The sequence below is a fragment of the Mesoplodon mirus genome, assembly GCF_964341445.2.
Source record: "Mesoplodon mirus genome assembly, chromosome: 5".
Classification (NCBI taxonomy): Eukaryota; Metazoa; Chordata; class Mammalia; order Artiodactyla; family Ziphiidae; genus Mesoplodon; species Mesoplodon mirus.
In genome coordinates, this window is record NC_138980.1 from 121,273,488 (window position 1) to 121,299,680 (window position 26,193).

At 36.3% G+C, this 26,193-nt stretch overlaps 1 protein-coding gene across 2 annotated transcripts in view; it reads left to right on the forward strand.

The window, feature by feature from the left end:
- The window catches only part of HOMER1 (homer scaffold protein 1), a 128,268-nt gene that overhangs the window by 93,038 nt on the left and 9,037 nt on the right, over nucleotides 1-26,193 (forward strand). Inside the window, exons 6-8 of one of the 2 annotated variants that reach the window (XR_014293990.1) lie at nucleotides 7,065-7,221; nucleotides 11,288-11,398; nucleotides 12,013-12,086. Coding sequence is in view for 1 of the 2 variants with exons in the window: in XM_082620317.1 (XP_082476443.1) it covers nucleotides 7,065-7,221; nucleotides 11,288-11,398; nucleotides 12,006-12,086 (349 nt within the window). In the remaining variant the exon portion in view is untranslated. Of the gene's footprint in view, nucleotides 1-7,064; nucleotides 7,222-11,287; nucleotides 11,399-12,005; nucleotides 12,087-26,193 lie in introns of both variants that reach the window. The other variant, XM_082620317.1, reaches the window with a different exon arrangement.

Below are 26,193 nucleotides of genomic sequence, written 5' to 3' on the forward strand. Positions count from 1 at the left end.
GGGACTGCCATACCGTTTTCCACGGCAACTGCCCCATTCCCACCAACAGTGCACAAGGGTTCCAATTTCTTCATGTTCTCACCAACGCTTGTTATTTTCTGTTTTTTTGACAGTAGCCATCCAAATGGGTGTAAGGTAGTATTTCATTTTTGAATTTGATTTGCATTTCCCTAATGATTAGCAATGTTGAGCATCTTTTCAAGTGCTTACTGGCCGTTTGTGTATCTTCTTTGGAGAAATATTTATTCTAGTCCTTTGCCCATGTTTTGATCAGGCTGCTTGTTTTTTGTTGTTGAGTTGTAGGAATTCTTCATATATTCTGGATATATGATTTGCAAATATCTTTTCCAATTTGTGGGTTGCCTTTTAACTCTCTTGATTGTATCCTTTGATGCACAGAAGTTTTAAATTTTGCCATACTCCAGCTGTATCTATTTTTCTCTTTTATTACCTGTGCTTTCTTTGATATATCCAAGAAATCATTGTAAGTCCAATGTCATGAAGCTTTTCACATATGTTTTCTTCTTAAGGGTTTTATAGTTTTTGCTCCTATGCTTGATCCATTTTTAGTTAATTTTTGCATATGGTGTGAGACACAGAACTAAGTTCATTCTTTTGCATGTGGATATCCAGTTTTCCCAGCACCATTTGTTGAAAAAAACTGTCGTTTTCTCATTGAATGGCCATGGCAACCATGTATGTGAAAATCATTTGACCACATATGTGAGGGTTTATTTCTGGACTCTCTGTTCCTTTGGTCTATATGTCTGCCTTTATGTCAATACCACATTATTTTGATTACCGTAGCTTTATAATACATTTGAAATCAGGAAATGTGAGACCTCTAACTTTGTTCTTCTTTTTCAAGATTGTTTTATCTGTTCAGAGTTTCTTGAGGTGCCATATGAATTTTAGGATGGATTTTTCTATTTTTCCAAAAAGCACTGTTGGGAATTTGTAGATCACTTTGGGTTGTATTGACATCTTCACAATATTAAATCTTCCAGTCTGTCTACATGGTATGTCTTTCTGTTTATTTGTGTCTTCTTTAATTTCATTCAGCAACATTTTATAGTTTTCATTGTACAAGTCTTTCACCTTCTTGGTTAAGTTTATTCCTAAGTAATTTATCCTATTTAATACTATTGTGAACAGAATTGTTTTCTTAATTTCCTTTGCAGATTGTTCCATGTATATAGAATCACAACTAGTTTTTGTGTGCTGATTTTTGTATCCTGCAACTTTGCTGAACTCATCTGTTAGTTCTAACAGCTTTTTTGTGGAATCTTTAGGGTTATCCACATATAAGACCATGTCATCTGCAACAGAGATAATTTCATTTCTTCCTTTCCAATTTAAATGCCTTTTATTTATTTTTCTTGCCTAATTCCTCTGGCTGGGACTTCCTGTATCATATGGAATTTAAAGTCTTGTTTCTGGTCTTAAAGGAAAAGGCTTCAGTCTTTCACCTTGGAGTCTGATACTAGCTATGTGCTTTTCTTACATGGCCTTTATTATGTTAGGTAGTTTCTTTCTATTCCTAGTTTATTGAGTGTTTTGAAAAATCACAAGAGGATGTTGAAATTGGTCAAGTGCCTTTTTTACATCAATTGAGATGATCACATGGTTTTTTTCCCCTTCATTCTGTTAATGTGGTATGCTATATTGATTTTTGCTTTGTTGATCCACTCTTGCATTCCAGAATCTCTTTTCATTTTTAAATAGTGTCTTTCAAAGAGAATGTTTCAATTTTTATAAAATCCCTTTTCTCAGTTTTTTAAAATGGATCACCCTTTTGGTGTTGTATCTAAGAAACCTTTGCCTAACTGAGGGAGACAAACATTTTCTCCTATGGTTTCTTCTAGAAGTTTATAGTTTTATATTTTGAGTTAATTTTTGTATTGAATATGAGATATGAGTCAAGATTCTTTGTTTTTCCTTTTGTATGTGGTTATCCAGTTGTTTCAGCACCATTTGTTTAAAAGACTATTCTTTCTCCTTTGGATTGTCTTAGACCCTTTATAACTATCTTCATTTTAATCATTTTCAGATATTTTCCTGTCTTTCCTCTCTCCCTTGGAGATCCAGGTTTTGCTCTTGTATCATAATCTTTCACCTGAGGAACTTTCTTTAATATTTCTTATAGTGTATGTCTGCTGTTAATGAATTCTCTCATCTGTTGTTTGTCTGAAAAACTCTTTATTTCACTTTCATTTAGAGAGGTATTTTTGTTGTGTGTAGAATTCTGAGCTGAGAATTGTTTTCTTTCATGACTGTCACTCCATTGTCTTTTGAATTACTTAGTTTGTGATCAGAAACCTACTGTAATTGTTACTTTTGTTCTTCTATATGTTACATGGTTTTGAGTTTTTTGGATCTGAGGTTTAATGTCTTTTATTATTTTTTGAAAATTCTTAGGCAGATTCTCTTCAAAATATTTCTTCTCTTGGGGCTTCCCTGGTGGCGCAGTGGTTGAGAGTCCGCCTGCTGATGCAGGGGACACGGGTTCGTGCCCCGGTCCGAGAAGATCCCACATGCCGCAGAGCGGCTAGGCCCGTGAGCCATGGCTGCTGAGCCTGCGCGTCCAGAGCCTGTGCTCTGCAACAGGAGAGGCCACAACAGTGAGAGGCCCGTGTACAGCAAAAAAAAATATATATATATATATATTTCTTCTGCCTTTTTCTCTCTTCTCCTTTTGGGATTCCAGCTACACATTAGTTGAACAGTTTGATATTACCCCACATCTTGAACACCTTGTTTCTTTTTTCATTCTTTTTTCTATTTGTGTTTCAGTTTGGCTAATTTCTATTTGGTTTCAAGTTCACTGAATTTTATGCAGCCATGTCACGTTTACTGATGAGCTTGTCAGAAGAATTCTTCATCTCTATTATCATGTTCTTTACTTCTAGCATTTCCATTTGACTCTTATAGTTTCCATCTCTGTTGAAATTCAACATCTGATGATACAGGGTGTCCTCCTTTTCCATTAAAACCTTTAGCATAGCTATTTTACATTCCTTGTTTGATAAATACTACATTGTGGTCATCTATGGGTGTGACTCCGTTGACTGCTTTCTCTCTTGGCAGTAGGTTTTTTCCCTTACTTTTTGGTATGTCTTATAATTTTTTATTGAATGCCAAAAGTAAGGCATTCCATAAAGATAAATAGTATTTACTCCTGGAGATGGGCCTGACTCTTCTGCTAGATTGTTAGTGTGAAGGTTAAGCTGGATTTGGAATTTGTTGTTGCTGTGGTTACCATGAGTACATCACAGGCTTTAAACATGTCTAGCATTACTATGTGCTTAGAGTTGGGTTTGGGTTGCTGGAAGGTTTTCTTACTGTTTCTACTCCACCCTCAGCTTTTGGTCTTTTCTATGTACCTTTGCCTCAGAGGGGGTCTATCTCTTGATCTCCCCCCAGTAGAAGGCTGCTGTCAGCTTGGTGGTAGGGGATAGGGTAGGTTTCTCTATTGTCCTTGTCCAGCCTCAATCTTGGGCAGGCCCTCTGTCCTGGGGTATCAGGGTGGGGTTCTCTCAGTGATCCTGTACCCCTCCAAGTAGCAGACATTCATCCTTGTAAATCTAACAGTCTTATGCAGGAGTTTCCTGCCCCGTCCCCCAGGGTTGGAGACCTCTAAGGGTCTAGGACCTCCAGTAGTCTAGGACTGTTTTTTGTTCTTTTCACAGGGTTATAGAGTTTTATTCCCTACTTTTCCCTTAGCCATCATGGGTCTTCATCTGTGTCTGGGAGGGTGGGGGTAACAAGATTTTCTCCCCTTCTCCCAGTGATTTAAGGCTTTGTTTCCATAGAGGAAAAGAATCCTGACCATGCTTTGTGGCTTTTCCACAGTGGTGGCCTCTTCCCTCACCCAAGGATCCCTGGAACTTCTGTCACTGTGGAGTTTGGGGCCCAGCACAGTGGTATGTGAATGCATTCTGGTTCACTGACATGGAAGCTCTCCAAACCTCATCCTTTTGGGTTTTTATGGAGGCTCCATTATGTAGACATAATTGATTAACTCATTGGCCATTAGTCATTGATTCAGTCTGCAGCCCCTCTTCCCTCCCTGGAAATCAGGGATTCGGACTGAAAGTTCCAACTCTGTTCTCATGGTTGGTTCCCTTAGAGGCCAGTCCCCCCATCTTTAGGGGTTTCCCCAAGTCACCTCATTAACATAAACTTACTTGTGGCTGAACAGGGCTTATTATGAATAACAAGACACATTTCACCTTTATGGCTCTGGATCAGTTTCAGGAACCAAGGACAAAAGACCAAATATTATAAAAAAGATGCTCCCATTGCTCTATTACTTAGGAAAGTCTAAGGGTTTGGGGAACTGTTGAACTAGGAACCATGGACAAAGACCAAAATGTATGTTTATTATAAATCGTAATATTACAGATATATAGTGGGTTTTTTTTTAAGTCATATGTAGTATTAATTTGTTTACTAGGGCTGCCCTAACACACACCACAGTCTGGGTGGCTTAAACAATCGACATTTATTTTCTGTAGGCTGGAAGTCTGAAGATCAAGGTGTTGATAGGGTTGTTTCTCCTGAGACCTCTCCTTGGCTTACAGATGCTTTCTTCCAGTGTCTTCACATGACCTTCCTCAGTGCATGTCTGTGTTCTAATTCATCTTCTTATAAGGACACCAGTCATATTGGATCAGGGATCACTCTAATTACCCCATTTAACTTAATTACTTCTTTTAAGACCCTGTCTTCAAATATACTCATATCTTGAGGTACTGGGGGTTAGTATTTTAACACATTCATTCGTGAGCAGACACAATTCAGCCCATAATGCAAAGAATTGGGAAAAAAAACAGAAATGTAGAGATCATCTAGGACAGTACTGTCCAGTAGAACTTTCTGTGATGATGAAAAGTTCTGTATCTTTGCTGTCCAGTATGATAGCCACTAGTCATGTGTGGCTGTTGAGCATATGAAATGTGCCCAAAGGGACTGAGAAGCTGAATTTTTTACTTTAATTCTGAGCAATTTAAATGTAAATGGCCACATGCAGCTAGCGGCTAACATTTGGACAATACACAAATAATGACTGAAATAATTGTGATGTAGGCTGAATTCTCAAATTCTTAATGGACTTTGCTACATACAGATTGTAAGATAAAACCTAGAGAAATAAAAAATAAAGCACTCTCATTTTTGTTCTTTTTCCTTTTATAAAAACGGTAATCTTACTTTATAATTGTGAAATTTTCAACAAATGTGTTTTAGAAATATTCAAAATCATTTTTTCTGCTCTTTAATTTTTAAGTGGTTTGATATTTGCATGTATCAAGTGTTTAAATTAGTTCAGTAATATTTTTGTTGTCAGATTATAGAGTGCATTTAAATAAAACTAACATCTGTAGCAGAAAAAATTGGTAGATGGTTTAAAAATCTATAATTCAGTTAGGGCAGGTGAATTGGTGCATGGTTTACTCAGAAAATCTGAACCTGGAAAATCATTCCACAAAAGAAGAAATGGAAAGAGCTTTCTTTTTAAGGATAGAAATGGATTGTTAAATTAATAGCTTAACTTATCATTTGATTTTGTCCTTTCATGGTTGATGAAGTTTTTTCTGTAAACTTTAGAAAATTTTTTAACTTTTCATTTAAAACTGATTTTAGACTTACAGAAAAATTGCAAAAACTGTACAGAGAATCCTTACATACCCTCATCCAGCTTGTCTTCACGTTAACATCTTACGTAACCATAATATAATTATTAAAATCAGGAAATTAACATTGATATAATGCTACTAACTAAACTACAGATCTCAGTTGTCACCAGTGTCCCTTTTCCGTTCTAGGAACCCATCCAGGATCCCACATTGCATTTAATTATTTCTTCTTAGTCTCCTCCATTCTGTTTCTCAAACTTACCTTTTTCTGACATTTTTGAATTGTGCCAGTCAGTTATTTTGTAGAATATATATGATGTTTTTTCAAAATTTTAATGATGGCTATGCATTTTTGGGAAGAATGCCACAGAAATGATCTTGTTATGCTGATATGTCTTCTTACTGGTGATGAGCTCTAGAAATCTTCATGATTGAAATGATGCTTTCTTTTATACAATATATATTAAGATTACTATAAAATATCAATCCACCAAAACATTTGCTCTGTGATGCAAATGACTTTTTAAAACCCAAAATGCTGATTAAAGAAAGCTATTATCATCACTAGTTAATGGGATGAAGTTAGTAGAATTTCACTAATAGGAATAAACTGTTCAATAATGAGAAAGAGAAACCATCTTTTTCTTTCAAATGAGGTAATTCTTTCTTCATTGGAAAGTTAAGAAGGAATTATCAAGAGAGGGGTCTTCTCACCTAATGGAATTGTCTTTGTAATAGAAAATTATCTTGGCTGAGATACTTAACTCTGGGTAACTTATCAAGTAGAACATTAAATGAGGAAAAAGGTGATTGCTTTAGTTTTGTTCTATAAGTGACACTGGAATTCTATCAGAAGTTAAGTTTTTAGAACCAGTTTCTAGGTCTAGCCTATCATATGACCTGAATTCAATTTGTTACAGCAAATTTTGTATTTGGGGCATTTAAAAATTCTGAATAAGATGACGTAAATCAACAATTTCAAAAGAAATACTGTATTACATGTTCCAGAACTTATTAACATTGAAGCATCCTCATATGTCTTATATTAAGGAATGAAATTGTACTTCAGGCTTCTTTGACGCTCTTAAAAAATATAGTACGTTGTTAGGTTTTGTTTATAGATATTTTTCAAGATATAATGTTTATTCCTCAAAAGAGGATGGGTAGAATCTCTTCTGTAGATACTTGTATCTGACATAAAGAAGGGAACTCTTCCACATTAAGCCTTCTACTTTGGTAGCTTTTATATTTCTTTACTTGGTAGGTTTTATTCACTAGGAACATTTCAGTGAAATATTTGTGTTTTTATTCTTTTTCGGTTGTTTTTGAAACATTCATGGGTTATAAACCAAATAATAGAAGTGAGTACTGCTGTCTCTTCAATGTAACAATATTCAGCATAATGGGCAGAATTTTCTTTTATTTTAGTTCAGCAATCAGCAAACATTGGGAGGCTGAACTGGCTACCCTCAAAGGAAATAATGCCAAACTCACTGCAGCCCTGTTGGAGTCCACTGCCAATGTGAAACAATGGAAACAGCAACTTGCTGCATATCAGGAGGAAGCAGAACGTCTGCACAAACGGGTAAGTTCAGGGCTGCTATCGGTAAGGATTTATGGCTAACAGATTTTCTTGATCAGAGGAAATTTACATGTAGATTCAGCACAGGAACATCTTATGGAGATTTTTGTTGGTTATCAAAACATATATATGGTTTGTATTATATGTTTATTGGTTAAGAAAAATATTTTCTGCAGTTTAATGGGAATGAAGAATATACAGCTTTTGGAGTCCAAATACCTGATTTCAAATTCCTGTTGTGCCACTTATTAGCTGTCTGACCTTTGGTAAGTTGTTCCCCACTTTCTACTCAGTATTCTCGTCTATAAAATAGGAATAATAACATAGACTCTGTAATTCCTGTGAAAATTGAGATACTGAATTGACGTATAATTCCAGAGTTAATGATAATGCTATTATTATTTTATTTTATTGTTGTTTCTTAAAGAAACAACAGTAAATTTGAAAAATACAGGTAGAAAATTCTTTATAAAAGTTGGTAACAATACAAATATGGGGCAGTAAAAGAAAAATCAGACATCGCAATACCATTAATATCAGAAGACTAAACAATTACTTAATAAAGAATTATTTTATTCAAAGCATATGCATTCACCCAGTAGGAAGCAGATGCCACTAGTTTCTGTTTTTCAAACAGCTGCCAAAGAAGTGAACCCCATAGACAAGAGGAAATGGACTTAGAGCACAGTTTGAGGAATGTACTTAGTGGACCAGGATGACCAGGGAAGTAAGATAGAAGTTGAGTAGAGAGTAAGAACCCTGAGTAAACACCATTCTATCCTAAGTATAAAAGTCAACTCATGAGGGGGAAAGAGGGAAGTTGTTATTTAATGAATATAGTGTTTCCATTTTGCAAGATGAAAAGCTCTAGAGATCTGTTTCACAACAATGTGAATATACTTAACACTACTGAACTGTACATTTAAAAATGGTTAAGATGATAAACTTTTACTGTGTTTTTTATTGTTTTTTTACCACAATAAAAAAAATTAACTTAGGACAACTGATTCATAATCCAAAAAACATTCATTGAGGAGCTATCCTTTTTATGTATTCCCTGCCCTTGAGGAATTTTTGCTTTAAGTAGTCAATTGAATTTTAAAGAATTTAAGAAACAAAGTATTTTTATTTACTCACATAATTATAATCTCCAGTACTCTTCTTTCCTTCCTGTAGGTCTGCATTTCCATCAGGTGCCATTTCCCTTCAGCCTGAGTAACCTCCTTTAGCATTTTTTATATATATTTATAAATATATATACATATATATTTTGTCTTTACTACAGGTTGTGTTTTCCTATTTCCTCACATGTCTAGTCATTTTTGGTTGTATATTGGATATGTTAAATGAGATGATGTTATAGAGCCCATAGATTCTGTTATCTTTCTCTGAATATTCAGTATTGAATTTTGTTTCAGCGAGCAGCTAAATGACTTGTTTAGTCATCCCTTGGTATCTGAGGGGGATTGGTTCCAGGACCCCCCCCCCACCCCGACCAACCACCTCCTGGATACCAATATCCACAAGTACTCAAGTCCCTTATATAAAATGGCATAGTACATTCGTCCCTTTGTATCCACAGGTTTTACAGCCACCGTGGGTATGGAGGGCTGACTGTACTTTGAAGTTTGGGAGGTATAGACTTATGCTTTACTAGTTGGTTTATTTCCGTTTTGTTCTTAATTCTAGGGTGAATCCTTGAGTCCTGGAAAATCTTTATTTCTAAGGCATAACTCTTCTGGGGTTTCAGTGGGAAGCTTAAGGTGCTTGCTAAGACCTACTTTGGTGGGACTCTAACCTCATAGTGTCTTCTCTGTGGTGAGCACTACCACGGCTTAGCTCTTTCAGCCTTCTAGCTTCTCTCCTATACCGCTGAACTCCTTGGATTCCTACTTTTACATGTTCAGTTCAGAAGTCAGCCAAAGATTTAAGGGCTTTCTGTATGCTTTTTAGAGGTCATTTTTTCATACAGTTCCCTGAATTTCTGGTTGCTTAAGCTGTTCTGAGGCATCCCCAACTCCTCAGACTCCTTGAGAAAATAAGATCTCAGGTTTTTGCTTGAGTTCTAGTCAAGCAACTCAGCCAGACTGCACAGTGCCTTCAGGCAAAAAGATGTGTAAATGTGTATCTCACCCAGTATGATGCTTTCTTTCAGTCTTTTGCCCAATTTGGTCATTCACCAGGGCCTTCTAACAGTTGATGTTTACATTTTGCCCATGATTTGCAATTGTTATCTGAGGGAAAGGTAATCCAGTAAAAGCTACTCCATCATCATCAAAACTAGAACTCCTCATGAGGAATATACTACCTAATTGAGCAAAGAAAACTAATATATATTAAACAATAGAGAAATAATTCCCAAGATTTTTGAACAGATGTTCAGTGTTGTGGACCAGAGGTCAAGAGAGCCTTGAGCACTTGAGTAGATAGGAATGGCTTTCTAGAGAAGTGCATTCTGAGCTGAGAGTTGAGGGTTTGGTTAGTTTTGAATGGTTTTCAGAGGTAAGAGAAGACATTCTAGTTAAGTCAACAAGATGGATATGAGCATGGTTTGTTCTTAGGACAGGGAGATTTGCCTGCTTTTAGCTGAAAGTGCATAACTCGGTGTCTTGGGCAATGAGATGTTTAAGTAGTTTGTGGCTAGCTTATGGAGGACCTGAGAGTTTAGATTTGATGCTATGAAAAAGATGAGCCATTGAAAGGCTTTTAATGGGACAGTCACACAATGAAAGATGGATATTAGCAGTTTGCAGAAGAGATAAAAATAGACAAAGGATATAATTAGGTCCACTGGCAGGTCATTGTTTTTGTTTACACCTGGATGATAAGGGTCTGCACAAGGCTCTTAGAGCATGAATAGAAAGCAAGAAAGTGATATGAGAGGTAGAGTGACAGAATATGGGGGTTAATTCAATACTTGGAAAATGTGAGGGAGAGAGATTTGCTGTTTCCTTAGTAGTCTACAATTTATTATATTCTAGTCAATCAAAATGTATGAGATCCTGAAATGTGTAGAGAGCTTTGATAAGGTGTGTGTGTGTTTATGTTGACTTCTGTCTATTTTGACTGTTTTTGGATGGTATAACTTATAAGGATAATGCCATTCTCTGCCCTCTCAAAAAATAGCAAGTGCACATTAGAAGTTATGTTGCTCTCTGGACCCTCAGTAAATTTGTATCGAGTAGAGAACTGTTCTCTTTTGCTCTAAGAACAAATTGATATGAAGATATTCTAGTATCAAATGATTTAAGTTGTATTTTAAACATATCTTTTCTTCCAGATTCCTTTACATTTTAGAAATGTCTTTGAAAACTTTTTCACTTCTGCAAGGCCAGTTTTCAGAACCCATATTTAATTTGAAGGCTACAGATGGAGGGCAGATGGCTGATTTTGAATTTGTTTTCAGAAGAAATTTTTAAAGAAGACTTTTGTTACAGGGGTTCTCTACTGTCATTAATCACTTAATTTAAGTTCTCCTAACCTTTTCATGACCAAGTCTAATTATTTCCTTTGTTCTTTTTCCTTAGTCCTAAATTGATTTTTTTTTTAATTTTTAAATTTTATTTATTTTTGGCTGCGTTGGGTCTTCGTTGCTGCATGCAGGCTTCCTCTAGTTGCAGCAAGCGGGGGCTACTCTTTGTTGTGGTGTGCGGGCCTCTCATCGTGGTGGCTTCTCTTGTTGCGGAGCACGGGCTCTAGGCGCATGGGCTTCAGTAGTTGCAGCACACAGGCTCAGTAGTTGTGGCTCTCGGGCTCTAGAGTGCAGGCTCAGTAGTTGTGGCACAGGGGTTAGTTGCTCCGTGGCATGTGGGATCTTCCCGGACCAGAGGTGGAACCCGTGTCCCCTGCATTGACAGGAGGATTCTTAACCACTGTGCCACCAGAGAAGTCCCCTAAATTGATATTTTTAAAGAATCAATTCTATTCATTCTACCCTGTCAATATTTCTCAAAATTAATTTTGATATATTGATTCAAAATTCATTAGTCACCTATCAGGGACTTATATGTCTTCAGCAAGAAATCCTTTGAAATTGTGTAATTTAATCTGTGTTCTCATTTAATTTTAGGTTACTGAGCTTGAATGTGTTAGTAGTCAAGCAAATGCAGTACATACCCATAAGACAGAATTAAATCAGACAATACAAGAATTGGAAGAGACGCTGAAAGTGAAGGAAGAGGTATTTGCTACTTCTCACTTGTCTGTAATCTCACTAAAATATGTGTAAAAACATTACAGTCTATGTCAGATTTAAAGGTACTTTATGCAGTAAGGTCGGGTTGTGGGGTGTTTTTAGGATGAAATTTTTCTTGAGTGATATTAAGCTTGTTCATATTTTTCCCATCCCTGTGTCTGTTATGAACTACAGTGAGGCAGTCAGACTGAGATACTGCCTCTTGCCTTCTGTAATGAGAATTGCATTCATACAAACAACAGAAAACCATTAGAAGTTAAATGAATTTTACAAGCTGTTCCTTTGTCTAGTTTCCAGTCAAAAGGTTTAATATCCCAGGAAAGAATTATATCCACAAAGCTTGAAGCAACCTTAAAATGTTCAGACTGCTGTTTCTAAGCAGTGCTGTACCAAAGCAACCAAGCTGATTTGTTGCTTAAGATTATGCTGTACTAGACAACATACCCATAAAGATGAATTTACCCCTTGAAATCAGTATAAAGGAATGTTTTTTAAGTCATCTTTTTTCTAAGGACTGGGACAATAATTTCAGGGAAAAATAAGGCCTTCTCTTTCCTTAATATTGTTAAAGATATTGCTCTACTTTTTCTAGGAAATAGAAAGATTAAAACAAGAAATTGATAATGCCAGAGAACTACAAGAACAGAGGGACTCTTTGACTCAGAAACTACAGGTGAGCTATAATAAAATTTTATATTCATTTCTGCATAAATGAGAGTCATCAATCATTCTTTCACTTAGTAATGACTTTTTTTCTGCAACTCCATTTTATAGGTTATTGGTCACTTTTCTTTTCCAGGACTTCTGATTCATGCCTGATCATTGATTTTTCAAAAATTACTTGATAACTCCATCTACATAGCTTATCATCATAGACGGTCATTTTATAAATTGTCTCTAGTAAATTATTTTAGAAATGTCTACTTTTTAACATAAAAAGTACTCTGAACTTAAAGAAAATCTCTCAGATGGATTATACTCAGTTTTGGAATTCTGCTCATGTTTTTTCACTCTACACTAATGTATGAATTGCAGCAGTAGTTGTGCCCTAATGGAAATCAAGGTAGTGTTCTTCTTCTTTCTTTGCCCTAACTAATTTTACTCACTCTTCTCTGCATAAATAGTATGCTTCCTGACTCTAATTCACAGATACATATCCTTTGTCAGTGGTAATCAGCCTTGGTTGGGGAAGATTTCTCAAAATTACAACCAAAATCTCCTGCTGCCAGCTCAGGCATTTTTCTTATACCCCATGACCTCAAGAAGGGTTAGGACCACTTCAGGGCTTGGAGTAGTTATAAATGTATGTATAAAGTGATGAATTTGGGACAAAGGATGATAAGTAGGACCTGAAAGCCTAGGATTGGAAAGAGTACCTAGATTATTATAAGAATGACCAACATTTATTGAGTGCTTATTATGTACCAGATACTGTGCTTTACTTATATTATGCATTTAATCCATAGAACAGTCATATGAGGAAACTAAGGCTTGGATAAGTTAACTTGTCCAACCTACATTTAAATGAGCACATTCTGTAACAGAGACCCTTCATAAAACAAACAGTTTCTTTATATGAAATGAGATATTTCCTTCTTTCTCTCCCATCACTGACTTTCAGCAGTCTGGGAAAAATGAAGTTGCTTCTTTTGGTCTGCCCTATTAAACAGTGTTCCTATAATTAACCATTTGTGTAGATTAGTGGTTCTCAACTGGGGGTAGTTTTGTGCCCCAGGGGACATTCAGCAGTGTGTGGAGATATTTTTGATTTTCGCAGCTAGGGTATTTAGTAAATTGAAGCCAAGGTTGCTACTGAGCATTGAATTATCCAGCCAAAATTTCAAGAGTGCCAAAGTTGAGAAAACCTTGGTGTAGAATTAAAATATGAAGCATGTAATCAGGGCTGGAAGAAATGGGGAAAATGCAGGCTAGTTTTGTCTTTTGTTTTGGTTTGGCTCCCATTGTTTAATTACTTGCTTTGATACAGGCAGTTACTAAGCACTTATATATATTAGCTCTAACTCTCACAGTAATAGGTGTGGTATCCCCATTTTCAAAGAGAAGGCCGCAGTTTAGAGGTGTTAACAAGTTTAATTAAAGCACTTAGAAAGTAGTGAAGCCTAGATTTGTTTTGAATCTAAAATCTCTGTTTTTTCTGCATTACCACACTGTTTCAGCAGCCAAGCATCCAAGCCATCCCTAACAATTCTTGGGAAATTTTTTTTCAGTTATGCATACATTTACATTGTCCCAGAGAAACCGAGAAATGATTTATTCATATCAAGCTTCTAAATGTATTTCATCATTGATTGAGCAGTAATTGAATCTTACAGTTGGCACCTAGAATTGTGACTGTTAATTTTTACCTGTTCTTTCACTGAATATCAGAAATACTTATCAAGACAGCCTACCTGGAATAGGACAGGGAAACTTTCAGAAAACCTAAGGGTGAATTCTAAAAGGCCAAGCCACAGAAATAACTTGTATTTTTTCCAATTTGAAGAAAGTTCCTCCTTTATAGCCTGGCCCCTCCCACCTAAACATCTGCTTGTCAAAAGTTCCAACACTCTTGAACCTCCATTCATAAATTCAGTCCAAAAAATTGGGATCATTAAATATTTGGAATGGTAGAGGAACTTTGAAATTGCAGTGCATGGATTTGGATTGTAGGTATGGATATGGATAAAAAATTTGTAGTTATGGGTAAATTAAAAATAGTATGATATGATTTTTCCAATTTGCAAGTGTTTTTTCCCTCAAATGTCAATGTAACATATGCTCATTGTAAAAAAATTAGAAAAATGTAATTTAGCAGGGGAAAAAAACCCATAATCCCATCATCCTAAGGCAAAGTGTTTAGAGTTTTCTTCCCCTAGTGTTTCTTTGGATAACTTTTTCTTTATGTGAGACATATAGGTACCAATTTGTTGTCTTACTTTCCTAACTTAACATTATGTCATAAGCTGCATATGTTATATGGCTGTATAGTGTTCTCCTATATAGATATACCATTATTTTCTTCCAACATTCTTACAGGGATGGTTATTTGTTTTCCATGTTAGCTATAATAAATAATGTCATAATGAATCTTTTTACATAATCCTTGCCTTTCTCATTATTTCTTTAAGATGAGCTTTTTAAGAAGAATTACTAGTTGTCAATGTTTTTACATTACTTATGCTGAGAAATTGATGTCAGGAACAGCAGGATACCCTCTGGATATTGGTCTCCTCCCATCTTTGCTTTCTGATAAGGAACAAAGGGGTAGCTTACTATTTTTTTAGTATTATCATTTTTTTGACTACGAGTCTTCCATATGCTTATTGTCATCTTTCTGTATCTTGAAGGCACCAAGTACATTTTCACCTTAGAGTACCTGGCGTATCCTTGCCTGGAGGTCTGAGCCCACAGATCTTCAAATGCACTGGTTTCCAATGTAATTTACATCTTGGCTCACATGTTAATTTCTCTGATTTCCCAATTTAAGCACTACTTTGCAGGCCGCCACGCCCCCTCCCCCAGTACTCTTTATAATATTACCGTGTCTTATTTTCCTTGTAGCAGTTATTACCATATGAAAAGATCTTGTTTTTTTTTTTAATTTTTAAAATATCTATTTATTTATTTATTTATGGCTGCATCGGGTCGTAGTTGTGGCATGAAGGATCTTTCATTGTAACATGTGGGCTTCTCTGTAGTTGTGGTGCGCAGGCTCCAGAGTGCGCGGGCTCCAGAGCGCGTGGGCTCTGTAGTTGTGGCACGTGGCTCTCTAGTTGTGGTGCACAGGTTCAGTAGTCGCGGCCTGTGGGATCTTAGTTTCCTAACCACGGATCAAACCCGCATCCCCTGCATTGGAAGGAGGATTCTCAACCACCAGGGAAGTCCCAATGATCTTGATTTTTAAATTTATTTTTAAACTTTTTATTTTGAAGAAATTTCACACTTACAGAAAAGTTGTATGAATAAGACAAAGATTTTTCATGTACCTTTCACCCACATCCCCCAGATGTTAACATCTTTGCCATATTTGTTTTATCATTATGGAACTCTCTCTGTATATATTCATATTTTTTTTCTAAATGTTTGAGAATAAGTTCCAAATATGCAACCCCTTTGCCGCTAAACACTTTAATGTATATTTTCTTTTTTTTCATATTTAATTTTTAAATTAATTTTATTGGAGTATAGTTGATTTACAATGTGTTAGTTTCTGCTGTACAGCAAAGTAAGTCAGTTATAATATACATATCCACTCTTTTTTAGATTATTTTCCATATAGGTCATGACAGAGTACTGAGTAGAGTTCCATGTGCTATACAGTAGGCTCTTACTATCTATTTTGTAGAGAGTAGTGTGTATATGTCAATCCCAGCCTCCCAATTTATTGACCCCCTTTCCCCTTTGGTAACCATAAGTTTGTTTTCCACATCTGTGACTCTATTTCTGTTTTGTAAATAAGTTCATTTGTACCATTTTTTTAGATTCCACATATAAGCAACATCATATGATATTTGTCTTTCTCTGTCTGACTTCACTCAGTATGACAGTCTCTTCAATGTGTTTTTTCTAAGAGTAGGACAGTCTCTTTGATAACCATCAAAATCAAGAAATTATCTAAAGACTTTATTCAAATTCCCATAATTGTCCTAATAGTCCTCTTTATAACAAAATTTTAAAAATTGTTTTTCTGATCCAGGATTCATTCCAGGATCACAAGTTGTATTCAGTTGTCATGTCTATTTATTTTGTTGTTTAAATTGTCCCAGATTTGGCAAGTGGGAACCTTTTTAATCCTGCTTCTCTGTCCTTTGGATGTGACCCTATCATTTTTTAAAGAACTTCATGTTTTAGCTCAACTAGATATTCCTAGTTGTATTTATCAGCTTCAGCCTTGAAATTAGCTATTTCTTCAAAGAAAAATTTCTTTTAGCGAAGTTTGGCATTTAGAAACCAAGTTCTGGGCACAAGATACACCTTTTACTATTGAGATGTCATTGTTTCTAGGCCCTACTAATGATCAGGGCTAGAAGTACACACATAGCACATTATGTCCATTACAACAGCTATATTGAAAAAAACAAACCTGAAATCGTACTCATACCTTCCACTGCAGTCCAGTACTATGGAGTTCATTTTAGCTTTCCCCATTTTCCTGTTAGTAACTCCTTTCCCCAATATTGTTTTAAAGCAGAAACTAACACACCATTGTGAAGCAATTATACTCCAATAAAGATGTTAAATAAATAAAACACAAAAAAGGAAACCACAATATGTTTATTTGCTTGCTTAGTCCTTGAAAGCACAGAAAGTAGTTTCTAATTCATACCACTGCCAAAACAACAACAACAACAAAACCCTACTAACTAGAGATCAGTGTTCTTTTTGTCCTTAGCCTGTGTTCAAAAGTTAGGTTAGTTCTTCCACGCCCCCTTTTCAATTGGCTAGTTTTTCATTTGAAACACATTTATGTTCATTTGTATCTTATTATATTCCATTTTAGTTTTTTCTTCCCCATTCTTCTTTATTTTGTATTTGTATGCATTTACAGAGCATATGAAACATTAACATGGTTCTAAAAATCAGAACTATTCAGGACGATATCTTCAGGGACACGTCATCCTGTCCAATCCAGTCTACCCCCATACTTGCCCCCCATTCCCAGCTGCCCCCTGTGGTAACCAATCTCATTAGTTTCTGGTTTATCCTTTCTGTGTTTCTTTTTACACAAATGAACACATATGTCTCTTTCTTAATTTCCTCCCCTTTTTTTCCTATACAAATGATAACATACTCTAGATTACTCTTCCGCACTTTGCTTTTTTTTAATCTAACGTATGTCCTGGAAATCACTCTATGTCCTGTCAGTTCATAGAGACCTTGTTCATTCTTTTTTTTTAGCTGTATAGTACTTCCTTTGCATGTGTGATAGTTTTTTCAACCACACTCCTTTATATGGGTATTTAGGTTGTTTCCAGTATTTTGCAACAGTACTACAATGAGTAATCTTGTGCATAGGTGTTTTGTTATTGTTGGAGGTATATCTTCAGGGTGGACTCTTAGAAGTGAGATTTCTAAGTGAGAAGATCATGTAGTCAAATTCCTCTCCATGATGAGTTGCGCCAGTTTTCCCTTGTATCATCAGTGTGAGAGAATGCATGTTTCTCCACAGCCTCACCAACAAAATGTGTTCTCTTACTTTTTTAACTTGTGGCAATGTATAATAGGTGTGAAATGCTAGTTTTAATTTGTGTATCCCATATTATGAGTGAGATTAAACATCTTTCATAAGCTTAAAGGCCATTTCGGTATCTTTTTGTACCTATGTAGATTGTGTATTCTTGTCTTTGCCCTTTTTTGATCCTTCTTCCACAAATTTCAAGAGTTCTTTATATATCTGCAATTATATGTTACAAGTATTTTCTCCCAGTTTGTCAATGTTTTTGACTTTGCGTAAGATGGTGGTGTTGTTTTATGTAGTAGTCAAATATATCATTCTTTTCTTTCATTGCTCTAGTTATCAATCATAGTTAGATAGCTCTTTTCCAAACTCAAATCATATGGGAATCCATCCATATTTCCCTTTAGTACTTCTGTGGTTTCATTTTTTACATTCAGATCTCTGAGTCATTTGCGGGTTTTCCTTCTCTGTGTGGTGTGAGATATGGATCTAACTTTATCTTTTTCCAAATGTCTATCTACTTATCACTGCCATTTATTTAAAACTTTATCCTTTTTTCCAGAGATTTGAGATATTCAATTTCCATGTGTGTTTTGGTGTATATCTGGACTTCCTATTCTATTCTACTAGTCACTCTTATCTATTCCTAGTACCACACTGCTTTAATTGTAGAGGCTTTACAGTATGTTTTAATATCTGATAAGGCCAATCAGTCCTCATAGCATTCCTTTTTCATTGTTTTTTTAGTATATTCTTATATGTTTATTTTTCCATACAAATTTTAGTATTAACATTAGTACCAATTTTAGTGTCAATGAAAAGTTTAGCTCTATAAAAAATTTCATTGGGATTGCTTAAAGTTTATAATGCTAGTTTAGCAGAAGTGTGGTTTCCATCCTATCCAAGAACAAGGGATGTCTTCTTATTTGTTCACATCTACTTTTGTGTTTTTCAGGAGCATTTTAGGGTTTTCATGTTGTGAATTTGGCACGTTTCTTGTTTATTTGTAAATATTTAATCTTCTTTTTTCCTATTGAAAATGGGGTTTTCTCTACTATCGTATCTTTTAATTGAATATTGTTTATATATTGGGTTGGCCAAAAAGTTCATTCGGGTTTTTCTGTAAGATGTTACAGAAAACCGGAATGAGCTTTTTGGACATCCCAATATATGAAAGCTGTTGAATTCTGTTTGCTAATTTTATATCCCTATACGTTACTAAATTATTTCATTGTTTGAACTAGTTCTGTCATTTATTCCATTTATTCTCTAAGATTTCCTAGGTATACTAACATATAATCTGCAAATAGAAAAAATTTTACTTCTTTTCTTCCAGTTCTTATGCCTCTGTTGATTTTTCCTGTTGAATTACACCTGTTAAAAATACAGGTACAGAGGTGGAGTCAAGATGGCCTACTAGAAGGACGCAGAATTCGCGTCTCCTCCCAACTAGGTCACCTACCAGGCACCAGTGGGGGACCACGGACACCTAAAGGGACGGGAGGAACCCCCAATGACCGGCTTGCAGGATCTTGCTTCCCAGGCCGGAGATCGGGCCCAAGCTCCTGTGGTGGGAGCTCCAAGTCCAAACTGCTGGACCAACAGAGTACCTCAGACCCCAGAGAATATCAGTTGGAGTGAGGCCTCCCAGAGGTCCACACCTCAGCACCAAGATCTGGCTCTTTCCAACTGATTGCAAACTCCAATGCTGGACATCTCAGACCAAACAACCAGTAAGACAGGAATACAGCACCACCCATCAAAAAAAAAACAAAAATGAAACGACAAAAGAAAATGTTACAGATGAAGGAGCAAGGTAAAAAACTACAAGACCAAATAAATGAAGACAAAATAGGCAACCTTCCTGAAAAAGAATTCAGAGTAATGATAGTAAAGATGATCCAAAATCTCGGAAACAGTATGGAAAAAATACAAGAAACATTTAACAAGGATCTAGAAGAACTAAAGAGCAAACAAACAGTGAAGAACAACACAAATACTGAAATTAAAAATACTCTAGAAGGAATCAATAACAGAATAACTAGGCAGAAGAATGGATAAGTGAGCTAGAAGATAAAATGGTAGAAATAACTGCCAGGGAGCAGAATAAAGAAAAAAGAATGAAAAGAATGGAGGACAGTCTCAGAGACTTCTGAAACAACATTAAACACACCAACATTCGAATTATAGGGGTCCCAGAAGAAGAAGAGAAAAAAAAGGGTCTGGGAAAATATTTGAAGAGATTATAGTAGAAAACTTTCCTAACATGGGAAAGGAAATAGTCAATCAGGTCCAGGAAGCACAGAGAGTACCATGCAGGATAAACCCAAAGAGAAACACACCGAGACACATATTAATCAAACTATCAAAAATTAAATACAAAGAAAAAATATTAAAAACAACAAGGGAAAAACAACAAATAACATACAAGGGAATCCCCATAAGGTTAACAGCTGATCTTTCAGCAGAAACTCGGCAAGCCAGAAGGGACTGGCAGGACATATTTAAAGTGATGAAGGGGAAAAACCTACAACCAAGATTACTCTACCCAGCAAGGATCTCATTCAGAGTCGAAGGAGAAATTAAAACCTTTACAGATAAGCAAAGCTAAGAGAATTCAGCACCACCAAACCAGCCCTACAACAAATGCTAAAGGAACTTCTCTAGGCAGGAAACACAACAGAAGGAAAAGACCTACAATAACAAACCCCCAAAATTAAGAAACTGGTAATAGGAACATACATATTGATAATTACCTTAAATGTAAATGGATTGGGCTTCCCTGGTGGCGCAGTGGTTGGGAGTCCGCCTGCCGATGCGGGGGACACGGGTTCGTACCCCGATCTGGGAAGATCCCACATGCCGCGGAGCGGCTGGGCCCGTGAGCCATGGCCACTGAGCCTGCGCATCCGGAGCCTGTGCTCCGCAACGGGAGAGGCCACAGCAGTGAGAGGCCTGCGTACCACAAAAAAAAAAAAAAGTAAATGGATTAAATGCTCCAACCAAAAGACATAGACTGGCTAAATGGATACAAAAACAGGACCCATACATATGCTGTCTACAAGAGACCCACTTCAGACCTAGGGACACATACAGACTGAAAGTGAGGGGATGGAAAACGATATTCCATGCAAATGGAAATCAGAAGAAAGCTGGAGTAGCAATTCTCATATCAGAGAAAATAGACTTTAAAATAAAGACTATTACAGGAGACAACAAAGGACACTACATAATGATCAAGGGATCAATCCAAGAAGAAGATATAACAACTGTAAATATTTATGCACCCAACATAGGAACACCGCAATACATAAGGCAAATGCTAACAGCCATAAAAGGGGAATTCGACAGTAACACAATCATAGTAGGGGACTTTAACACCCCACTTTCACCAATGGACAGATCATCCAAAATGAAAGTAAATAAGGAAACAAGCTTTAAATGACACATGAAACAAGATGGGCTTAACTGATATTTATAGGACATTCCATCCCAAAACAACAGAATACACTTTCTTCTCAAGGGCTCATGGAACATTCTCCAGGATAGATCATATCTTGGGTCACAAATCAAGCCTTGGTAAATTTAAGAAAATTGAAATCGTGTCAAGTGTCTTTTCAAACCAAAACACTATGAGACTAGATATCAATTACAGGAAAAAACCTGTAAAAAATACAAACACATAGAGGCTAAACAATACACTGCTTAATAACCAAGAGATGACTAAGGAAATCAAAAAATTCCTAGAAAGAAATGACAATGAAAACATGACGACCCAAAACCTATGGGATGCAGCAAAAGCAGTTCTAAGAGGGAAGTTAATAGCAATACAATCCTACCTCAATAAACAAGAAACATCTCAAATAAACAACCTAACCTTACACCTAAAGCAATTAGAGAAAGAACAAAAAAACCGAAAGTTAGCAGAAGGAAAGGAATCATAAAGATCAGATCAGAAATAAAAAGAAATGAAGGAAACGATAGCAAGATCAATAAAACTAAAAGCTGGTTCTTTGAGAAGATAAACAAAATGATAATCCATTATCCAGACTCATCAAGAAAGAAAGGGAGAAGACTCAAATCAATAGAATTAGAAATGAAAAAGGAGAAGTAACAACTGACACTGCAGAAATACAAAAGATCATGAGAGATTACTACAAGCAACTCTGTGCCAATAAAATGGACAACCTGGAAGAAATGGACAAATTCTTAGAAATGCACAACCTGCCAAGACTGAATCAGGAAGAAATAGAAAATATGAATAGACCATTCACAAGCACTGAAATTGAAACTGTGATTAAAAATCTTCCAACAAACAAAAGCCCAGGACCAGATGGCTTCACAGGCGAATTCTATCAAACATTTAGAGAAGAGCTAACACCCATCCTTCTCAAACTCTTCCAAACAATATCAGAGGAAGGAACACTCCCAAACTCATTCTACGAGGCCACCATCACCTTGATACCAAAACCAGGCAAGGATGTCACAAAGAGAGAAAACTACAGGCCAATATCACTGATGAACATAGATGCAAAAATCCTCAATAAAATACTAGCAAACAGAATCCAACAGCATATTAAAAGGATCATACACCATGATCAAGTGGGGTTTATTCCAGGAATGCAAGGATTCTTCAATATACGCAAATCAATCAATGTGATACACCATATTAACAAGTTGAAGGAGAAAAACCATATGATCATCTCAATAGATGCAGAGAAAGCTTTCGACAAAATTCAACACCCATTTATGATAAAAACCCTGCAGAAAGTAGGCATAGAGGGATCTTTCCTCAACATAATAAAGGCCATATATGACAAACCCACAGCCAACATTGTCCTCAATGGTGAAAAACTGAAACCATTTCCACTAAGATCAGGAACAAGACAAGGTTGCCCACTCTCACCACTCTTATTCAACATAGTTTTGGAAGTTTTAGCCACAGCAATCAGAGAAGAAAAGGAAATAAAAGGAATCCAAATCGGAAAAGAAGAAGTAAAGCTGTCACTGTTTGCAGATGACATGATACTGTACATAGAGAATCCTAAAGATGCTACCGAAAAACTACTAGAGCTAATCAATGAATTTGGTAAAGTAGCAGGATACAAAATTAATGCACAGAAATCTCTGGCATTCCTGTACACTAATGATGAAAAATCTGAAAATGAAATCAAGAAAACACTCCCATTTACCATTGCAACAAAAAGAATAAAATATCTAGGAATAAACCTACCTAAGGAGACAAAAGACCTGTATGCAGAAAACTATAAGACACTGATGAAAGAAATTAAAGATGATACAAATAGACGGAGAGATATACCATGCTCCTGGATTGGAAGAATCAATATTGTGAAAATGACTCTACTACCCAAAGCAATCTACAGATTCAATGCAATCCCTATCAAACTACCACTGGCATTTTTCACAGAACTAGAACAAAAAATTTCAAAATTTGTTTGGGAAAACAAAAGACCCCGAATAGCCAAAGCAATCTTGAGAACGAAAAACGGCGCTGGAGGAATCAGGCTCCCTGACTTCAGACTATACTACAAAGCTACAGTAATCAAGACAGTGTGGTACTGGCACAAAAACAGAAAGATAGATCAATGGAACAGGATAGAAAGCCCAATGATAAACCCACGCACATATGGTCAACTTATCTTTGATAAAGGAGGCAGGAATGTACAGTGGAGAAAGGACAGCCTCTTCAATAAGTGGTGCTGGGAAAACTGGACAGGGACATGTAAAAGTATGAGATTAGATCATTCCCTAACACCATACACAAAAATAAGCTCAAAATGGATTAAAGACCTAAATGTAAGGCCAGAAACTATCAAACTCTTAGAGGAAAACATAGGCAGAACACTCTATGACATAAATCACAGCAAGATCCTTTTGGACCCACCTCCTAGAGAAATGGAAATAAAAACAAAGATAAACAAATGGGACCTAATGAAACTTCAAAGCTTTTGCACAGCAAAGGAAACCATAAACAAGACCAAAAGAGAACCCTCAGAATGGGAGAAAATATTTGCAAATGAAGCAACTGACAAAGGATTAATCTCCAAAATTTATAAACAGCTCATGCAGCTCAATAGCAAAAAAACAAACAACCCAATCCAAAAATGGGCAGAAGACTTAAATAGGCATTTCTCCAAAGAAGATATACAGACTGCCAACAAACACATGAAAGAATGCTCAACATCATTAATCATTAGAGAAATGCAAATCAAAACTACAATGAGATATCATCTCACACCAGTCAGAATGGCCATCATCAAGAAATCTAGAAACAATAAATGCTGGAGAGGGTGTGGAGAAAAGGGAACACTCTTGCACTGCTGGTGGGAATGTGAATTGGTACAGCCACTATGGAGAACAGTATGGAGGTTCCTTAAAAAACTAAAAATAGAACTACCATATGACCCAGCAATCCCACTACTAGGCATATACCCTGAGAAAACCATAATTCAAAAAGAGACATGTACCACAATGTTCATTGCAGCTCTATTCACAATAGCCCGGAGCTGGAAACAACCTAAGTGTCCATCATCGGATGAATGGATAAAGAAGATGTGGCACATATATACAATGGAATATTACTCAGCCATAAAAAGAAACGAAACTGAGCTATTTGTAATGAGGTGGATAGACCTAGAGTCTGTCATACAGAGTGAAGTAAGTCAGAAAGAGAAAGACAAATACTGTATGCTGACACATATATATGGAATTAAAAAAAAAAAGGCATGAAGAACCTAGGGGTAAAACGGGAATAAAGACACAGACCTACTTGAGAATGGACTTGAGGATATGGGGAGGGGGAAGGGTAAGCTGTGACAAAGCGAAAGAGAGGCATGGACATATATACAGTACCAAACGTAAGGTAGATAGCTAGTGGGAAGCAGCCGCAGAGCACAGGGAGATCAGCTCGGTGCTTTGTGACTGCCTGGAGGGGTGGGATGGGGAGGGTGGGAGGCAGGGAGATTCATGAGGGAAGGGATGTGGGAACAGATGTATATGTATGACTGATTCACTTTGTTATAAAGCAGAAACTAATTTAAAAAATTTTTAAAAAGAAAGGGAGAAGACTCAAATCAATAGAATTAGAAATGAAAAAGGAGAAGTAACAACTGACATTGCAGAAAAAGAAAGGATCATGAGAGATTATTTCAAGCAACTCTCTGCCAATAAAATGGACAACCTGGAAGAAATGGACACATTCTTAGAAAAGCACAACTTCGGAGACTGAACCAGGAAGAAATACAAAATATAAACAGACCAATCACAAGCACTGAAATTGAGACTGTGATTAAAAATCTTCCAACAAACAAAAGCACAAGACCAGATGGCTTCACAGGCGAATTCTATCAAACATTTTGAGAAGAGCTAACACTTGTCCTTCTCAAACTCTTCCAAAATATATCAGAGGGAGGAACACTCCCAAACTCATTCTCTACGAGGCCACCATCACCCTGATACCAAAACCAGACAAAGATGTCACAAAGAAAAAAAACTACAGGCCTATATCACTGTTGAACATAGATGAAGAAATCCTCAACAAAATACTAGCTAACAGAATCCAACAGTACATTAAAAGGATCATATGCCACGTCAAGTGGGGTTTATCCCAGGAATGCAAGGATTCTTCAATATACGCAAATCAATCAATGTGATACACCGTATTAACAAATTGAAGGAGAAAAACCATATGATCATCTCAAGAGATGCAGAAAAAGCTTTTGACAAAATTCAACACCCATTTATGATAAAAACTCTCCAGAAAGTAGGCACAGAGGGAACCTACCTCAACATAATAAAGGCTACATATGATAAACCCATAGCCAACATCATTCTCAGTGGTGAAAAACTGAAACCATTTCCACTAAGTTCAGGAACAAGACAAGGTTGTCCACACTCACCACTATTATTCAACATAGTTTTGGAAGTTTTAGCCACAGCAATCAGTGAAGAAAAAGAAATAAAAGGAATCCAAATCGGGAAAGGAGTAAAACTGTCACTGTTTGCAGATAACATGATGTTATACATAGAGAATCCTAAAGATGCTACCAGAAAACTACTAGAGCTAATCAATGAATTTGTTAAAGTAGCAGGATACAAAATTAATGCACAGATATCTCTTGCATTCCTATACACTAATGATGAAAAATCTGGAAGAGAAATTAAGAAAACACTCCCATTTACCATTGCAACAAAGAGAATAAAATACCTAGGAATAAAGCTACCTAAGGAGACAAAAGACCTGTATGCAGAAAACTTATTATAAGACAGTGATGAAAGAAATTAAAGATGATACAAACAGGTGGAGAGATATAGTGTGTTCTTGGATTGGAAGAATCAACATTGTGAAAATGACTGTACTACCCAAAGCAATCTACAGATTCAACGCAACCCTGTCAAGCTACCACTGGCATTTTTCACAGAACTAGAACAAAAAATTTCACAATTTGTATGGAAACACAAAAGACCCCGAATAGCCAAAGCAATCTCGAGAACGAAAAACGGAGCTGGAGGAATCAGGCTCCCTGACTTCAGACTATACTACGAAGCTGCAGTAACCAAGGCAGTGTGGTACTGACACAGA